Genomic DNA, 16,729 nt, shown 5'->3' on the forward strand with positions numbered 1-16,729 from the left:
GAAACGGGATTTTTATACAGATTTACAACTAATCTCCATATAACTCAGCACATTTTACGAGGCTTCTGGCCACACACAAAAGAACTATTTTATTAGGGGGCTTAATCATGAGGAGACCTACGACCCAATCCTCCTTATGAAGACTTATTACGAGCTTTCATAAAGAACTCAGACTCCCGACTCACTGTATCTTAGGATAAATACTACATTATGGTAAAAACATAACACTATGTATTTTTAAATACATATTTGGAAGAATAAAACAATAGCTCCAAAAGAAGCAGTGGCCGATGGAATTATTGAACCAAGGAGTGTCACAGGCAAATGAAGGCAGAGCCATCAACACACTCAGGTCCTACTTGTGCCAACTGTGCCATGAACACGGCCCCTCTCTTTTTATTTTATTACAGGACAGAAATCTATAGGCTGAATGCAGTGAAAGTTAATAATCAATGCTTGGAATTTTGCTCTGCAAACAAAGGAGTCAATTTTGAGAGAAGGATATATTTTTATTTTGTTTCACTTTTTCTGACAAGTGAGAAGGAAACATAGCCTTGAGAGCCTTGACCACTAAATCTAAGACACATGCAAAATGATCACAAAGGATTTTCCAAAAGAACTTTGCCATTGTTGGGGGAGTACCAGAAATGTGTGTGATTGTATTTCAACCCCTATGGGCTTCAAATTATAGTTTCTGATTTACATTTTTTTCTCTGCTGAAAACTATAACACTATAACATCTAATAAGTTTCTTCGTAAAAGTATAAATTTATATCAACTTCTATTTTTAAAACTGAATTTCACAGGAAATAAATGCCTCATCTAATCTGTTCTCTAGTTCAAAGAATTTCAGGAGGGTTTTAATAATGTCTTTTTATTTCTTATGGGGAATGTTATAAAATTCTTCATGTTGAAATAACAGACATGAGCTGACAACATGGCTGCACTTTTGGTCCCAAGTCTTGTGACAAAAAAGCAGCTCTGTGCAGGTCGTCTTTGCCTTGTGATCTTTGAACACTAAGAGGACAAAATTGAGCAAAACATGGATGTCGTTTTCCAAATGGAAAAAGTGCAAACTTCTGAAAGAACTTGAAATGCCTTTTGTTCATCCTGACAGTTAACCTTCCTGCCCATTTGAGCTCTTAAGTAGGCTGCAATCAATAATGCTAATGAGCAGAAATCAAACGTCTTCTCCCCAAATTGAACTGAAGTCATATCTGTAAAAGGCCATAGCAGTGGGAAGTAGGCTTTGGTAGGAAAGACACAATGTGGACATGAAATTCTCCAGAATTTTCCTGAAGTAATCTTCCTACCTGTAAAGCAGACAGGACACTTGAAGGTGCCTCCCATCCCTTCGAAGCTGTGCTCTATCAGGTGGCATTGGAGTTTGGCAGGGGAGTCAAAGGTCTGGCTGCAGAGTTTGCATTCGTGGTTCAGTCCTTCATCTGTTAAGGAACATACATGGACAGAAAAGTTGAAACCTATCATATCTTTAATAGACTAGGGAGTTAACTATAATTTCATACATTAAATTATTTCCATCACCTAATATAAATATGTAATAGTATATATGGTTTACGATTATTTCACACTATTTATGACTTCCTATCAATTTAAAACAATTCTGAAATTTAAAATCCAAACATAATCAGAAGTCAGATTTTATCTTAGGGTAATGCATTTTATAAGCTTTTCAAGTATAATTGGTATATCAATAATGAGGCATCTCCTTTTCTCTAATTATCATGATTTTATGGGCTTTGTATTTCCAAAGTCCTAAAATAAAGCACCCATGGGCAAATGGACAGCTTCTTCCTTAGGCTTCTTCTCTGGTTTATCTAGAAGGTTCTAGAAGTTTCTATGCATAACCATACAGTTTTCAGTGGTATTCCCATTGTTACAGGCTTTCTTTTTCTACTTCTAAGATTTTCTGGCAATTTTGAAATATTATTAATGCTTATAGTACCTTATAAATACTCTTTTCTCTGCTTGGTACTCCCAGTTTCCCATGTCTTCTTAATTCATTGCTCCTTGGACTTTGTAAGACAGTTTCAATTTCACCCCCTGATCTAGACTCTGTCTTTCTCCAAAGGCACCTTTACGAGCTCCAGGCTCACTTTTGATTTTTCTTTGATATCTTAGGAACAAGATGGTAGAAAAATATTTTGATGCAATAACAATTGCTATAAAAATGAAGAGTGGATAGAAACAGTTTTATGTTGCCTTTTTCTTCATTAAAATGTTTATGAATTTTAAAATTTAAGGATTATCCTAACTCATTTCAATTTGCAATTATAAGAAATGAAGACCAGCAGCACGAGAACGAACAACCTAACACTTCTTTAGTGCTTACCGTGTTTCAGACACTTGTTCTAAGTGCTTACAGATATGAATTCATTTAATTTAACAATTATTACTATTATTTCCATTTATAGATGAGAAAAATGAGACCCAGAGAGTTTAAGTGACTTTGCTCTGAATCAAAGAGCAATACTTCGTAGAGTCAGAACTTAAACCCAGGCAGTCTGGCCTCAGGGTCCATGATCTTAGCAGATATGCTATGGCATCCACCAGCTATCCCCAAGACTACTTATTAGGATGAGTAAGGGCTAAGAGGCTGCAATTTAACCTGGCTTGTTATCAAGTTATACTTTTATCTTCTATTATTTGCAATGATTAAAAATGCTATTAAGGAATATCTGTGTTGGATATTCTAGGTCTAGAAAATGAAAGACATGTTCACACTGTGGGGCTAACGGGTCTATACTCCAAAATTGTTTCCTTTCATTCAACACAATATGCATGTGTAAGTCCTTCACCAGTTGATATTACTGGCAACACAAAGGCCCAATTACAAAGGGAATTATTATTAGCTAACTAGGAGTAAAATCACTCTATTTGTATTCCTAATCTTTCTTCTCACACAAGTATGAGTCTTTAGAAGCAGAGGATTAGAATTTGTAAAAAGAGAAGCAAAGCACTAATTAAGCCACCCAGTACTGTCTACATTTCACAAGAGATAAAAACCTACTCTGTATTTGGGTGGCACAGTAAATTCCTTGATTATAATTATGTAAGAAGGAGTTTAATTGTGCCTACTGACATGACAAGGGGTTATACAAAAAGCTTTAGGGATTATATAAGATCAAGGGTTTTTCATCTGTTCCTTTCTCTCTCTTTTTTTTCAATCCTAAAGTCACCAAAATTTTTCCAAATTTTAGATATTAAGAAATATAAGAAACACTATTTATTGTAGAGAATTGGGTAAGTTAATCACCAGAAATACTTGCCAAATTTAGACGTTTTCTATTTCCTCAATGCTGTATATCCTTATTTTGACAGTAAGAAGGTAACTAAGAGTTCTAATTTCATCTTTAAATTATGTGTTTTGCACAAGAACCAAGCTATGGCCTATGAGTGTGAGCAGGGATACACATTTGTTCCAGAATTCTTAAACTTGCAATATTTGTGAAGTAACATACGTAGGCCTGGTGGGTTTTCTTGGAGATAATAATTGACTGTTACTCATGAACATACAGTGAATTATGTAAGTTAGGATGATCTTTAATGTGATATTATCATTCTTGACTCTGAGTATTTTGCTTGGAAAAATAATAGAAGGAAAAATAAATAAGATATATGTGTATGAGTACAAGGAAAATGTCCTCATTAATTTTTATTTATTTCTTATCCAAAGAACAGAAAAGTGCCTCATAAAATGTTAAATAATCCAAGTTTAGTCAAGTGATTTCACAAAAAGATGACACACACTCATAAAGTATTTACGCATTATTAGTGCAGACTTATTTTTCATGAATTCCACATTTTATTTGTGAAGGCACTAACTGACAACAATGACAATACAATAGCACCCAGCATTTTCAAGAACTCTTTACAGTTTAAAAGCATACTGTAATATAGAAAAAATATCTTTTATTTCTAAGTTACATACTGAGGTCTTTTCCAACAAATGACTTTTCCTCCGTATTTGAGAAGAATGGAAAATATATCAGAATTATTACACAGCAAATGATAGACAAGCAAAAGCCAGTATGCTCCAAGCTAGACTTGAACACACCCACACATTCCTCTTGCCTGCTAACTTCCCTACTCCTTCTCCCGATGCTCATACTTGCTTATTACCACAGGGTCAGTTGGATAATGAACAAGAGAAATGGGGGACCCACAACATTTGTACCACTGGTTAACAGAATTCATTTTGTATTATTTTAATTGAAGAATGGGGGACAGATCGTAATGGAAAACTAATAAAGCTTATTTATAATAAGAATTTTAAGTTTATCCTTATTCAGAGTCTCTGTTTAACTCAGCTCTCATACATACTATATTTACACTGTGTGGCTAAGAGTAGCCTCTTAATTTTCAAAGAATTTCTAAAACCCTTAGTATTGGAGGATCTGGCTGAGTTAAGCCCTGTTTCCTTTCAAAACTGAGCTTCTCTCCTTTCTTCTTCCTATCTGGTGTAAGGCAGAACAGTAAGAATAACTCTGGTTTTAATTTAAGATCGATGTTCGTGAGGTGGTGCTATCAATACCTTCCGTTTCACATGAACTTAAGCTGTAGACTCAGGATTTTTGCCCATGAAGCCACAACTTACACCTTGCCTTGTTTTCTCCCTTCTTCCTTAAAGGTGCCAGAAACTTAAAAAATTCAATGAAAGTAACCATTTCTGCTCTCTGGAAAAGTAGCAGCTGACAGTAATTGGATAATACAGTCTGACTCATTTATTAAAAAGAGATTCTGAGTCAATTGATTTAATAACCATTACAATATTCCATTAACGATATAATAGGCTAGTGCAGCCCTATTTTTTATTAAGAGTTATAGACGGGATCTATGGATGAAACTTCTAGATTTTTCTTCCTCTTTTTGCTTATCTATATTCTCCATTTTTTGTACAATGAGCGTGGTGTGCCTTTGGAGGTTACTTTGAGAATTAGGGAATAAAAAACACTATCCTTCCCATATCCTATTAATAAAGATTGATTACAGCACTGAAATTTTGATAGCCAAAAAGTTAGACAGGAAATGAGCAATATTATGGAGTATAGAAAAACTCCAGATCTGAACTCAGACTGGAAAGTATTCTAGCCAAATACATGTGAAAGCAGAAATTAGCACAAGAAAAACAAGAAAGAAACATCAGAGTGCAAATTTGTCAACTGAATGAGAAGAAATGGAGCTTTCCGTATAAGCCTCTATCTTTCCAGAACAAACAGAAAACCCCTCTCTGTTGTAAACTGGGGGGCGCGGGGGGGGTGGCGGGAGCATGCATGTGGCCAACACTGGATCCAATGTCAGCAGAGGCAGGAGTGAAGCTCTCACCACTGAGAATATGTTGGAGGCCAGCAACTTCCTGTCCCAGTCAACCACTTTAAAGCATGACCAAAGATGGTTTGGGCATAATTGAGAAATAATTTCTCATGTATATAACTTCCAGCTAAAATAATTATTTCCATTTGTTAATCTTCATTTAAGTGTGAACATAAATGTAAACAGGAATCAAGTCTACATAGAAGCGACTGACGCTAATGTAAATATTTACTCCAATTTTAAATGTTTCAAAGGAAAGAGTCTGAATATCTAATTGCAATACAACCTCACTGTCTTAGTAGAGAACACGACAATCATTTACAATATTTTATGCTATAAGAACAAAATCTGTTTGTCTACGGCCAGTTCAAAGGGGAATGATAATTTCTCTCTCTCCAATTTATAAAACCTGGTCCAACACAACTATTAATCAGCCAGTTTTATAACAGAAAAAACAACAGCTACCATTTGGATGCTCAAGCACAACTCCAGTTATAAAGCTCCAACATGGCAATTGTTAGCTGAACACAAGACACTGACATTTCAATATAAGCTTTAAACAAGAGAAACCCTTTAAGCAGCCTCCAGACTGTGCGTCCCATGTTTATACTCCTTTTCCTTCAATAAAAACAAAAATCTAGAGCAGCTACAAGCAAATGTTCAGGGGTTGACTTACATGCAGCTGTTACCCCAGGAATCACTGGGGGCCCCCTTATATCGTCTGATCAACACTGCAGCCATTACTGAGGACCAATTTGTAACGGTTTATAAGTAGAACTCCTTCTCTCATTTACCCTCGAGATTGGCCAGAAGGGTCCTCCAGCCTCTTCCACTGCATAAATCTATAGGCTAAAGTCCAAAGATATAAACCCCTCCTGGTGCATCATCATGTGGCAGGAGCCATACTTAAAAGCTCTGATCTGAGTGGAAGTAAACTCTGCCCTCAGAATCCAAACAGAGGAATCAAATGCCCTGCAGTTGTAATTTTTCCAGTTTGAATGTGTGTACCACTATATCCCTATATATATTTTTAAATCCAAGAAAACTATGCCCTAAAACAATTCCCAACCCCCAACTCTTTACTTGGCTTCTTCTCTTCCCTGAGTTAATTTCCAAGCACACATTTATAAGCTAGGGGTCTGAGGAGTCACAAAGAAAAGCCATACATAACAAAACTTACCCCTCGGCTACGTTGGCTCACCCTAGAAACCAGGAGTAGAAAAATAGGCAGACTGTGCTGTAATTTGCCAGGCACACAGCCATCACATCTTTCCGGGTCCATAGCACTCGGGTCACTATAATTTGTTGTATTATATACTGCACATATATCACAACTGTAACATAAACACACTGAGGTGCTAATTTGGCAACGGAGAGTATTACCTAGGCCTCAAAGTCTGCCAGTAGATTAGTCATTAAGCCCCCAAAGTAAGGAAGAATTTGAGACTCCTGAATATTGTGTGAACCTTTTTTTCACACTAGTTAAAAAGTTCTGCCCTATTCTTTTGAACAATTCAGCATGAAAATGAATGTTTCCTGAAGATTGACACTAGCACCTTCTTGGATTTTTCTCGCTGAAAATATGGGAATGTCTGCCACTGTCAATATTTCTGTGCCACCCGAGAGAGGAGCATGAGATACAAGAATAAGACTTACAATAAGAGAGAAAGGGTGTTGGGAATCCTAAGAGTAAATGAGCACCAGACTCCTCGACTTGGACTATCCATGCACAAAGTGCTAACCCTTCGGTATCTCAAGAAAAGCAAAATGACATATATCCCATGTATGTACATCCCATGTATCCCATGCTTCTCAGCCAGAATCTTATTTCAAGGAGACCTACAAGGTGCAAGTCTGCATTTAACTCAGTTACAACCTGTTTTTGGCCCATGCTCTAAAAGCTACGATGCTTTTGGACTTCATAAGCAAAGCCACTGATATTGACACTGTTATTTCCTGTCTTGAACTTCTCATTATCAGCAGGGTTGGAGCAGGAAATGATTCAACTGGGGTAGGCTGCATGGTACCCAGCAGATTTTAAAGAGCCCAGGGGCTGCCTAGAGCCCCATAAACATCAGCAGCTTGGAAACTAGCAGGAGGTCCAGGTGGGTCAGGATGGGAGAGTTAGGCAGTGGGATTTTAGATGCTCTGAGATGCAATATCGTCCAATTCCTTGGCTGTTATTATCGGTTGTGGATAGTAGTTATTAGAATATTCTCATGTCAGAGAAAACATTGGAATGCTGTTCAAACAATAAACAATAAAACAAACAACCCACTAAAAAAGGTGGCTTCCTTCCACCTGTGGAAACTCAGCAGCAATATTTTGGCACAAGTAGAGAATTAGGGATTAGTATGTGGACTAATGATATCTTGCAAACCTGACGGGTATGTTGGCATCTCCAGGTCTTCATCCTTTTCTTCTCAACTTTCCTAACCTACACATGGGCCCCAGAGTTGATGTCTCAGAGAAAACATACAGTGCCCAGCCAATAGGTTTAAAGGGAAAAATTTGGCCTTCAAATGTTTTTATTTAAAAAACCAAACATCAGGGCCAGCCCCATGGCTTAGCGGTTAAGTGCGTGTGCTCCGCTACTGGCAGCCTGGGTTCGGATCCCGGGTGTGCACCGCTTCTCCGGCCATGCTGAGGCCACGTCCGACAGACAGCAACTAGAAGGATGTGCAACTAAGATATGCAACTATCTACTGGGGCTTTGGGGAAAAAAGGAGGATTTGCACTAGATGTTAGCTCAGAGCCCGTCTTCCTCAGCAAAAAGAGGAGAATTAGCATGGATGTTAGCTTAGGGCTGATCTTCCTCACAAAAAAAAAAAAAAACAACAAATATCAGTTTTGGGTAAGGCACTGATAAAATCACTTTGAACTCCCCTCATCCCACTCCCCAAGAACAAACATTCTTAACCAAGAAAAGAAGAAAGTAGTGCATATTTCTTAGTAAAAATACTGTTAGCTCTGAAAAAGGCAAGGGTATGGATTGAGGATTGAGACCACGTAAGTCTGAAATACATCTTCAAGGTCTATGCAGAAATTAGGGTTGCTTTAAAAAAAACAGCTTACTGTTTAAGCTTTGACTTCAGTATATGCTGCTGTATTCCGCTGAAAGGGATCCAGTTTACTTGAAGTCAATTTTTCCCCTTATTTATACTCACTTGAATACAGGAAAGTAACCCTTTTTCTTTCACAAAATTTTCACCACCTAATCTTTAGCACTGCTCTGTTCTCTGCCTTGAGAGCAAGTTTGTGAGCACACAAAGAGTGTAAAAATCCACTTTCATTTCGCACAATAATTAGACATACAATCTGATTGGAAATAGCATGTTTCCAATTCAGTAATGCATTTCAGCTCTTGCTTTACCTATTAAAGTGTGGTGGGCAGCAGTCCAGGACATCTTAATACCAAGGCAGTGCCAAGAACTAAGTTTGGGGTTATTCATCAATTTGTGCTACAAAGCAAGTTTCAGGGGGGCAAGGGCATTTGTCTCTTTTGTGCATATGTATGCCAAGTACTTCCAACAGGACATAGCTCATAGTTGGGACTCAATAAATATTTATTGAATTTATGGGAAATATATACTTAGCTTGTCCTACATCTAATTTCATCAGAACAAACTGCCGAGACTAACACCCAAACAACATTTATTATTTATCAATTGAGTTTCAAAAGTTTGCTCCATTCCCTTATACGTTAAACCCTATGCATATGATAAATTTGGACTAGCCAAATTTACCTTATACCACTTACCTTCATTATTTTCTGAAAAAAGATTAAAAAGCTCTGGCAAAGAAAGCATTAACAAAAATAGCTGTCTTATCTGCCAGCTTATCTCCGGCAAAAAATTGGTGAGTCAAAATGTATCCTTTATTTCAAGAGGAAAAATGTTATTACGCATTTTATATCTGAAATAAAGAAAAAGAACCATACGAAAGGAGATAATTGCCTTTTATTTGTCCCACGTCACAGAGAAGTCTCTGTATCATATAGCCATGACCCCTAGTTCATGTGTTAAATAATTTTTATTAATAGTTATGTATTCTTATATCACAAAGCCCATTCTTTTAACTAATGGGTTAAATCAGATGTATGCATTTATTATACTCTTGGTTTAAAATTTCTCTTGTTTGATATTAAATACCTACTATTAATGTCCTCACATCTGGGACTTCTGGCTCTGGTAGAAGTACAGGTATATTTACCTTCGAGTACTGTACAAAAAAACCCCCAAAATTGGTAAAATCGAAAGAGGATAGTTCATGAAGCATAAACTAAATGTAACCTGTTTTAAAGTTAAATCTATTGGGAATGCAACTTTAAGAACTGAGACGACGCAACAGTCAATATTAATTCCATAGAGCAGTGGGCTAGCAACTCGAGCCATGCTCTGGACACAGCTCTCATCAGGTGTGTTTTTGTGTTACCGTGTGAGTTGATGGCAAAGCTCAGGGCCTTTTTTTTTTCCTGTCTTCTTCTTCTTGGCATAAAGCCCCTAGTAATCTGAAGGAGAAAGTCTCCTAACACTGAAAAACTGTTTATCCTTGCTAGAAAGCATTGCGTGCCACTGCTGATGATTTAAAAACAAAACAAAACAAAGAAAACCCAACTCCAACAAACAAAAGAACTGGAGTGAGGTTCACCAGCTTCTGTAAATGTTATGGATCTTGAAAACCACGGGGTTTTAAGTGCCCACAGATTTATGACAAGAAACTAATTGGGTATTTCCAAAGTTAATTATCCTCCTAAGAAACTTATATTATCTATCATTGATGACTTATTGCAAAGATGACATCTTCCCTCCTAAACTGTGGTGTTGGAATCAGGGTTCACCACTGAAGCACAAGTCATATCTGCAATGAGGCAGGAGGCCGTCAAGTGAGCCAGAATCTCTCAGATTTCCAAGGAACTTGATCCTACTCCTATCACTGTGTCTGTGGCAATACTAAGAAAATCGCTAAGCAGCAATGCAAAAATCACAAAACTGCACAATATTTGCAAATGACTCACATTTTTATTGTTCTATTGGTGTGACCTTAGAAACTTGGCCTTGAAGAATAAAAAAAGGTAATGGTGCAATAAATGCAATAAGATTTCTAAAAACAGTTTATTGGAAATGTGCTGTGAAACTTGAATTCTTCTAATCAAACGATGCCACCCTTAGAGAAATTTTCCTGTGCATTATTAAAGTGATATACTGCAGGACTAGTTAGAGCTCCATAACCTTTAAATTGCCTGATTGTAATTAAGGCCACTAGTTTTATTTAGGAAGGTTCAAGGAGGCTCAATTTAAGTTGGCTTAACTAGTGTGAATTTAATGTCATGATGCCAGAAGGCAGAGGAGTGCTCTGGCCTGGCTGTTCTGTGGCACACGCAGCTGTGGGGTCATGAATTCTAAATTAAGTCCAGATTTAAAGAAACTACAGATATCAGGAAGTAGCTGGATGTGTGCAAGTACACATCCCCATGTTTGCATACGTGCACCATTCATTCATTCATTCATTCTACCAGCAGTTTCCTAATCTGGGAATCTAAATACATCTGATTATTTATAGTGTGAGAAGGGGTTTATAATTACTCTTAAGGACATAATGATCACTTTCATGGAAAGGCGGGGCTTAAGGCAATGTCCAATTAGCATTAATGTTTTAAAATGGAATGTACATGTAAGAAAGTTGTAAAGGCAGGAATGTTATTTGCATTATAAAAGAAATTCTAAGAAGGAAAATTTACAGTTAGGAATATGAGGAGAAAATAAAGGGTACTATTTGGACAGGCTACTAAACGGAATACTGAGAATAATATATAAATTTCACTGAAAGGGCAGCAAATCAAGGACCAAAAACGAAAGATAAGAGAAAATGAAGGTGCTCAAAGCAGAGACTAGAAGAAGCAAAGGGTAGTAGCAGAAAGAAAACACTTATGGATTTGACCCATGTTCAAAATTTTACTGGATATGAGCTCAAAAACATTCATCTCTGGATGGAATGTTGGCAATTTTCTGTAGCTCTAATGGCAATAATGATAAATGAATTTCTTCACAGCCAAGTGTCTCAAGCAGCCAACTACGTTACCACTATATAATTAATAACAATAAGCAATTAAAGAGAACAGCAGGTTACAACTATAAGGTGTCAAAGTATATTAGCAAAGGAAAAAACTCCAACAACACACTTAGAAAAATAAATGTACAGTGTGTGAATCTATGTACAGTTTTTTCTTCCAGACTCTATTTTAATAAAGCTTTTAGGCTTGAAGAAAAATAGAGAATGACATAAAACTACTATAAGGTGATTAGCATCCCTCCAAAAACAAATAACACTCCCAATGCTCAGAGAAATCTGAAAAGTGATATGGGAAACATGATTGTGAGAGCCCGAGAGAGTTGGCTGACCACGATTTGGCGTTATCCTTTTACTAAGAAATATTCTAATAAATACCTCCCCAAATTGTATTTGTTGGCTCAAGTATTTTCAAAGATCCCAGAATATTGTGCTTTTTCATGTAAAATGGAGAAAAAGCAATAAACTAGGAATGTGTAGGAAAAAAAAGAAAGGGTAAATGTTATATGTTTGGCTAAATACTAGAATATTAGATAAAGATTAGAAGGGGATTTGGAGACAATCCAATTAACGATGGGCTTATTTAAAAGATGAGGAAATTGAGACTAGAGATATTAACTAACACACCCATGACAGCAAAGTGTTCTGGCCAGTACCAGAATTCAGGGTTTCTGAATCCAATACTATACTGGACCACCAAACTCTCACTTAAAAAAAAGTTTCTTCTCTCTTAAATACAACTTAAGTTGTCAATAAAGCAAAGCAAAAGTTATTGTCTTTCTTGATCTCTTGTTGATATACAAGGAGTTATTTATGTTTCCATACTACTCGTTCACTCCTTTGCTCCCTGATGAGACAAAGCCTGAATTTATTTCAATCCACTTCATCCCCTATTTCCTTAACTACTATTATTATTGTCTCTCTTGCCCTTGTGCAAGTGCTCCTCTGCCTTCAGGAGAGCAGAGCCTTAGCTAATATGTAGCACTTGTTGGTAATGGAAAGTTAAATTCCCCTTATCTCCAGATTCTGCAGAACAGCCTGGAACACCATTCTGGGTAAAGAAGCACTTTGGTCTGAGCTGTCAATCTACAAGAAACACTCATGATTATACAACTTATGACGTAGAAGGCATCCATGGCTAAATGCTGATGTTTTCTCTCAATGGCAATAACCCAACGATTTGGTTAAACTGTCACCTGAAGCCCTGTGGAGACTGGGTTTGAGCTCTCCTTTATGGAATTATAATTATTCAGAAACGAAGACTGTTCCTTAATGCTTTTCTGCCTATAGCTAATTATACTTATTTAAGTGCCTGAATCATTCTGTGATATGGTACTAAATCGAGTATTTGGGAAGAAACTGGGACTCCATGCATATTTCTAAGTATATGGCTTACTAAAAAGGTAACACCATATTATGTATGGAAAATAGTTAGCTCGATATGTTCCTAACCTACTTTTCTCTCTTGGGCATCGTTCTGGATACACCAGTACATCTTGACACTATATTCTGAAGCCAAGATGTTACTGGCATACCAATGAATCACACTCATTTCTATTTCCTTCTGTCTGTTTCCTGTCAGTCAAGAGCAACATAAGTGAGAGAGTTATCATTTATTGAGATGGCAAAAAAGAAGGAAGAGAGGGAGGGGGAGAGGGACAGAGAGAGAAGAAGGAAGGAAGAAAGAAAGGAAGGAAGGAGGGTCAAAAGATCCATGTTGTAACAAAGATTTCTGTCTCATTTCTTCTTAGCTTGGAAGTATAGTGAGGTAGATATTCCTAGGTGTTTTGTTAGGTCAAAAACCAAAGCTAAAGACTACGAAATGGGCCTAACAAAAACCATGGATTAGTTAATAAGTGTATCTGTTAAATGAAGAACAAGACATAATAATTAAGGATAGCACTTTCTCAGACAGCAATTCCTTATATTACCTTCTACAAAGCTATTAAATATTTCTAAGACTATAATGCCAAATTATAAAGACGCTTTGGGCACAATAAATTTTTAATCCCCTATCTTGATGACAATTTTTCTAAAACCTGATCCGAGCTCATTCGAGATCCATTTTAAAAATTTAAATATTGTATACTGTGTCAATATAAAGAAGGCTGATAATTTCCTAACACAAAAGAAAATCTATTGAAAAAATGTCACTAAAGTATATATCAATGGCTATAAACATTTTATGTATTTAAAAGCTCTGCTTTGCCCCTGCATGATATGTGATGCAATCAGCATAGAATTCCTATGCTGTCTTACACAATCTCAGTAGAAATCTGATACTCACAATTATAAAATTTACTCCCTTTCTGAAAGCAAATCATGTTTAGCTCACTTATCAATTTCATTCTTGGTAAAGAAAAGCAAAAAAGTCCAGGATAAAAGGTGACACATGGTGTTGTCTTGTTTCCTACTCTTCCTTTGCTCCTGAAAAGCAGTAGCAATGTTTGACTTCTTAAAGACAGAGATTAGCATGAGTGTTTTTATATTTGACAATGTGGAGAAAAGTAAACACTTGATATAATTTTGTAGGATAGTAACTGTTGGATAAGATACGAGGCAAATAATCTGATATGAACCAGCAATGAAAGTTCTCCTTTCTCTGAATATTGGAGGAAAGATAGTTTAGAAATTAAAACGAGAATGGGTAAACACAGATTAGCACTGTACGAATGTGCAGAAAGGAATAAAGTGGAGTAAATATTTTTAGCATGTTTTCAACCAATCACAATAACTGACTGTGCATAGATACTTATATTTAGAGAAAAACGCCCAGTAACAAGATAAATGTTCTTCCCTGGAATGGGAAGAAAAGTTACCTTAATTAAATATTGGCCCAGCTACTTCAAAGAATTAAAAATAAAACAAGATCTCAGAGAATCAGACATAACTAAGACTTTCTATCACAATACCCTTATGAGTGAGCACGTGATTGATGAGGAAGCGGGAGATTGGCATCTTGGCCGGAATAGTCCATTCTGAGCCTTCTTACGCTACTTAACGGCACCCACATAATAGAACCCACGATACAGGCAGACATCCTCTCAAAAGGGAACAGCATGAGAAAGGAGAGGAATGTAATCACGTAACACACAGAGGATCTAGAATCTGAGCACCTCTCTTTTGCAACGAGTATTAGCAATTCTGTCTTAAAGTGATAACAGCAGGGAAATTCCAAGCCAAAGTAGTCACTGTGGCCTTAACTCACCCGATTAGGTCTACATATTACCTCATCTACTGCAAAAGATCATACTTCGTGCTCAGGCCAACACAACTTTTAAGCACAAGAAGTTGAGTGAGGTGTCTACACAATTCAAACTCACGTCCCTCTCTTTTTTTGAAAGCCGCATAAGAAGGAGGCTTTCACCAATGCTAAGACTATTACAATGGTACATTTTCTTCCCATTACCTCTACTTGAGGATGATTATAAATATAACAACTCCTTATATTTATACAGCATTTTACAATTTTCAAAATGTGTGGAGTGGGTTCATATACATTGATTCTCAGTTAATCTGTTCAATAACACAGATTGGTCCAGGTAACCCAAATCCTAGGAAAATCTTGACTGATTTGCTCAAAGTCACATGGGTAGTCACTGGTAGAGCTGGGCTCAAATCTAGTCTAGAGTCCACATTATGGGGAAGAAAAAAAATTAAATTTCAACATGGAACCAAGTTTTTAGTGAAACTATCTATGATACATAGTTCACTGGGTCCCTGTGCTCGGGAGGATAGGAGGCACCCAATAGCTGGTGCTGATAATGTGTGTTTAGGTATGGCAGTGAATGACAACAGGGAGAAAAATTAGAAAAATGTGCTTTCAGCATGGACCTTTCTGATTATCTTAATGGTTTATTTTAGTGCCCTTTTAAGGTTGAAGGCCAAACATGTGATGCTCTTTTTTTTTAAGGTTATTATTCTCGAATTCATCAAGACTGAGTTCAAAACTTGGCACTGAAAAATCTGACTAATTCATGAAGAAATAACATATTTCAATTTTGCTGGTATGGGTAAGAAAACCGATATGATTCATTTTATTAACTAAATCTGTTTTTAAAAACCAAAAAAGTCATTATTTTCAAACTGCGTGAAGCAAGGCAGAATCATTTATTTCCCAACAAATGGTACCAGTTACAAGGCTGTTTTCTCTTCCTCACGTGGAGAGTTTCCCATAGACTGTTAAATATAACTCACTGAGTTGATTTGGAAAATACCAAGAAAACCATATACTGTACAGCTCCAATGACTGGAGTTCACAAAAACAAACCAACCCTCCCTGGCCCCCAGAAATGTAAATAAAAAGTTAGATTTCCCTGTACTACATTCGATTGCATTAATTGATGTTTAAAAAAATCTGTTGAAAATGAAGCCCAGCAGTAGCATTTTTCTTTCCTAAATCACAATAGCAGCACATTACAAACATTACCAGAAGGTCCCCTGGGACGATTGTAAAGTTCCACTCTGGCAGTAAAACGCAGCCACTATGTGTTCTCCATTTTCAATTCTACCCTCCCAAATATGTAAGAAAGCAGGTCACAAATGCAATTAAGCCTCCTCGCACATTGATTAAATATTAATTTCCAGTGAATGCTCAGAAACTGAATGGTCAGCCACTAAATCTTTTCTAATTTATAAAAAACAAAATCTTATTCTAAAATAAGGTTGGAGATCTGATAGCAAGCAGACCATTACTGAGTCCAATTCTGTAATCTGTCACTTGTCCACTGTCACAAAGTTGCTTCCACAGTGGGAGGAAAATTCCTGACACACATGTCAAGTGCTTGGTAGGTCTAGCATATTAGCAGACATAGACCTCTACCAAAGCCTCACACTGACTTACACTGCAGTACATGGAAGAGACAGTATTTATAAAAGTCATCACAGGCATTATGTGCAAAGCCTCTCTTCCCATGCACCATGGTGGAGAGATTTTAAAAACTCAGGCTTTGGAACCCTGCCACTAACAAGCTGTGTAATCTCCCCTACGTTATTTAACCTCACCTTAGTTGAACCATCTATCCATTGGGGCTATCAAGTTCCTACATCATAAGGCTGAGAAGTGAGACCCATTCAAGATAATCTAGATCAAGAGTCTATCAGTTATTGTTGTTATTAAGCATGAAACAAATGTTTGCTCATTTGTTAAAATATCTTATATCAAGTGTCATTTTACTCTTTAGAGTTCATTTATTCATTTTGTTCCTCTATATTTCTTCCCCTCCACTCCAGACAGGAAAGAGAGAGAGAAGGAGAAGAAGCAAGAGGCTGTGGGGCGGAGAGGAGCACTGGTTTCAGTGTGTTTAGACTGAAAAGCGAGAGAGGA

At 36.9% G+C, this 16,729-nt stretch overlaps 1 protein-coding gene across 6 annotated transcripts in view; it reads right to left on the reverse strand.

Moving 5' to 3' along the window:
- The window catches only part of ZNF521 (zinc finger protein 521), a 275,270-nt gene that overhangs the window by 27,372 nt on the left and 231,169 nt on the right, over window positions 1–16,729 (reverse strand). For all 6 annotated transcript variants that reach the window (XR_009222429.1, XM_058556915.1, XM_058556914.1 and 3 more), the window contains one exon: window positions 1,314–1,445. Coding sequence is in view for 5 of the 6 variants with exons in the window: in XM_058556915.1 (XP_058412898.1) it covers window positions 1,314–1,445 (132 nt within the window). In the remaining variant the exon portion in view is untranslated. The remainder of the gene's footprint in view (window positions 1–1,313; window positions 1,446–16,729) is intronic.

This window comes from Diceros bicornis, chromosome 16, assembly GCF_020826845.1.
Source record: "Diceros bicornis minor isolate mBicDic1 chromosome 16, mDicBic1.mat.cur, whole genome shotgun sequence".
NCBI lineage: Eukaryota > Metazoa > Chordata > Mammalia > Perissodactyla > Rhinocerotidae > Diceros > Diceros bicornis.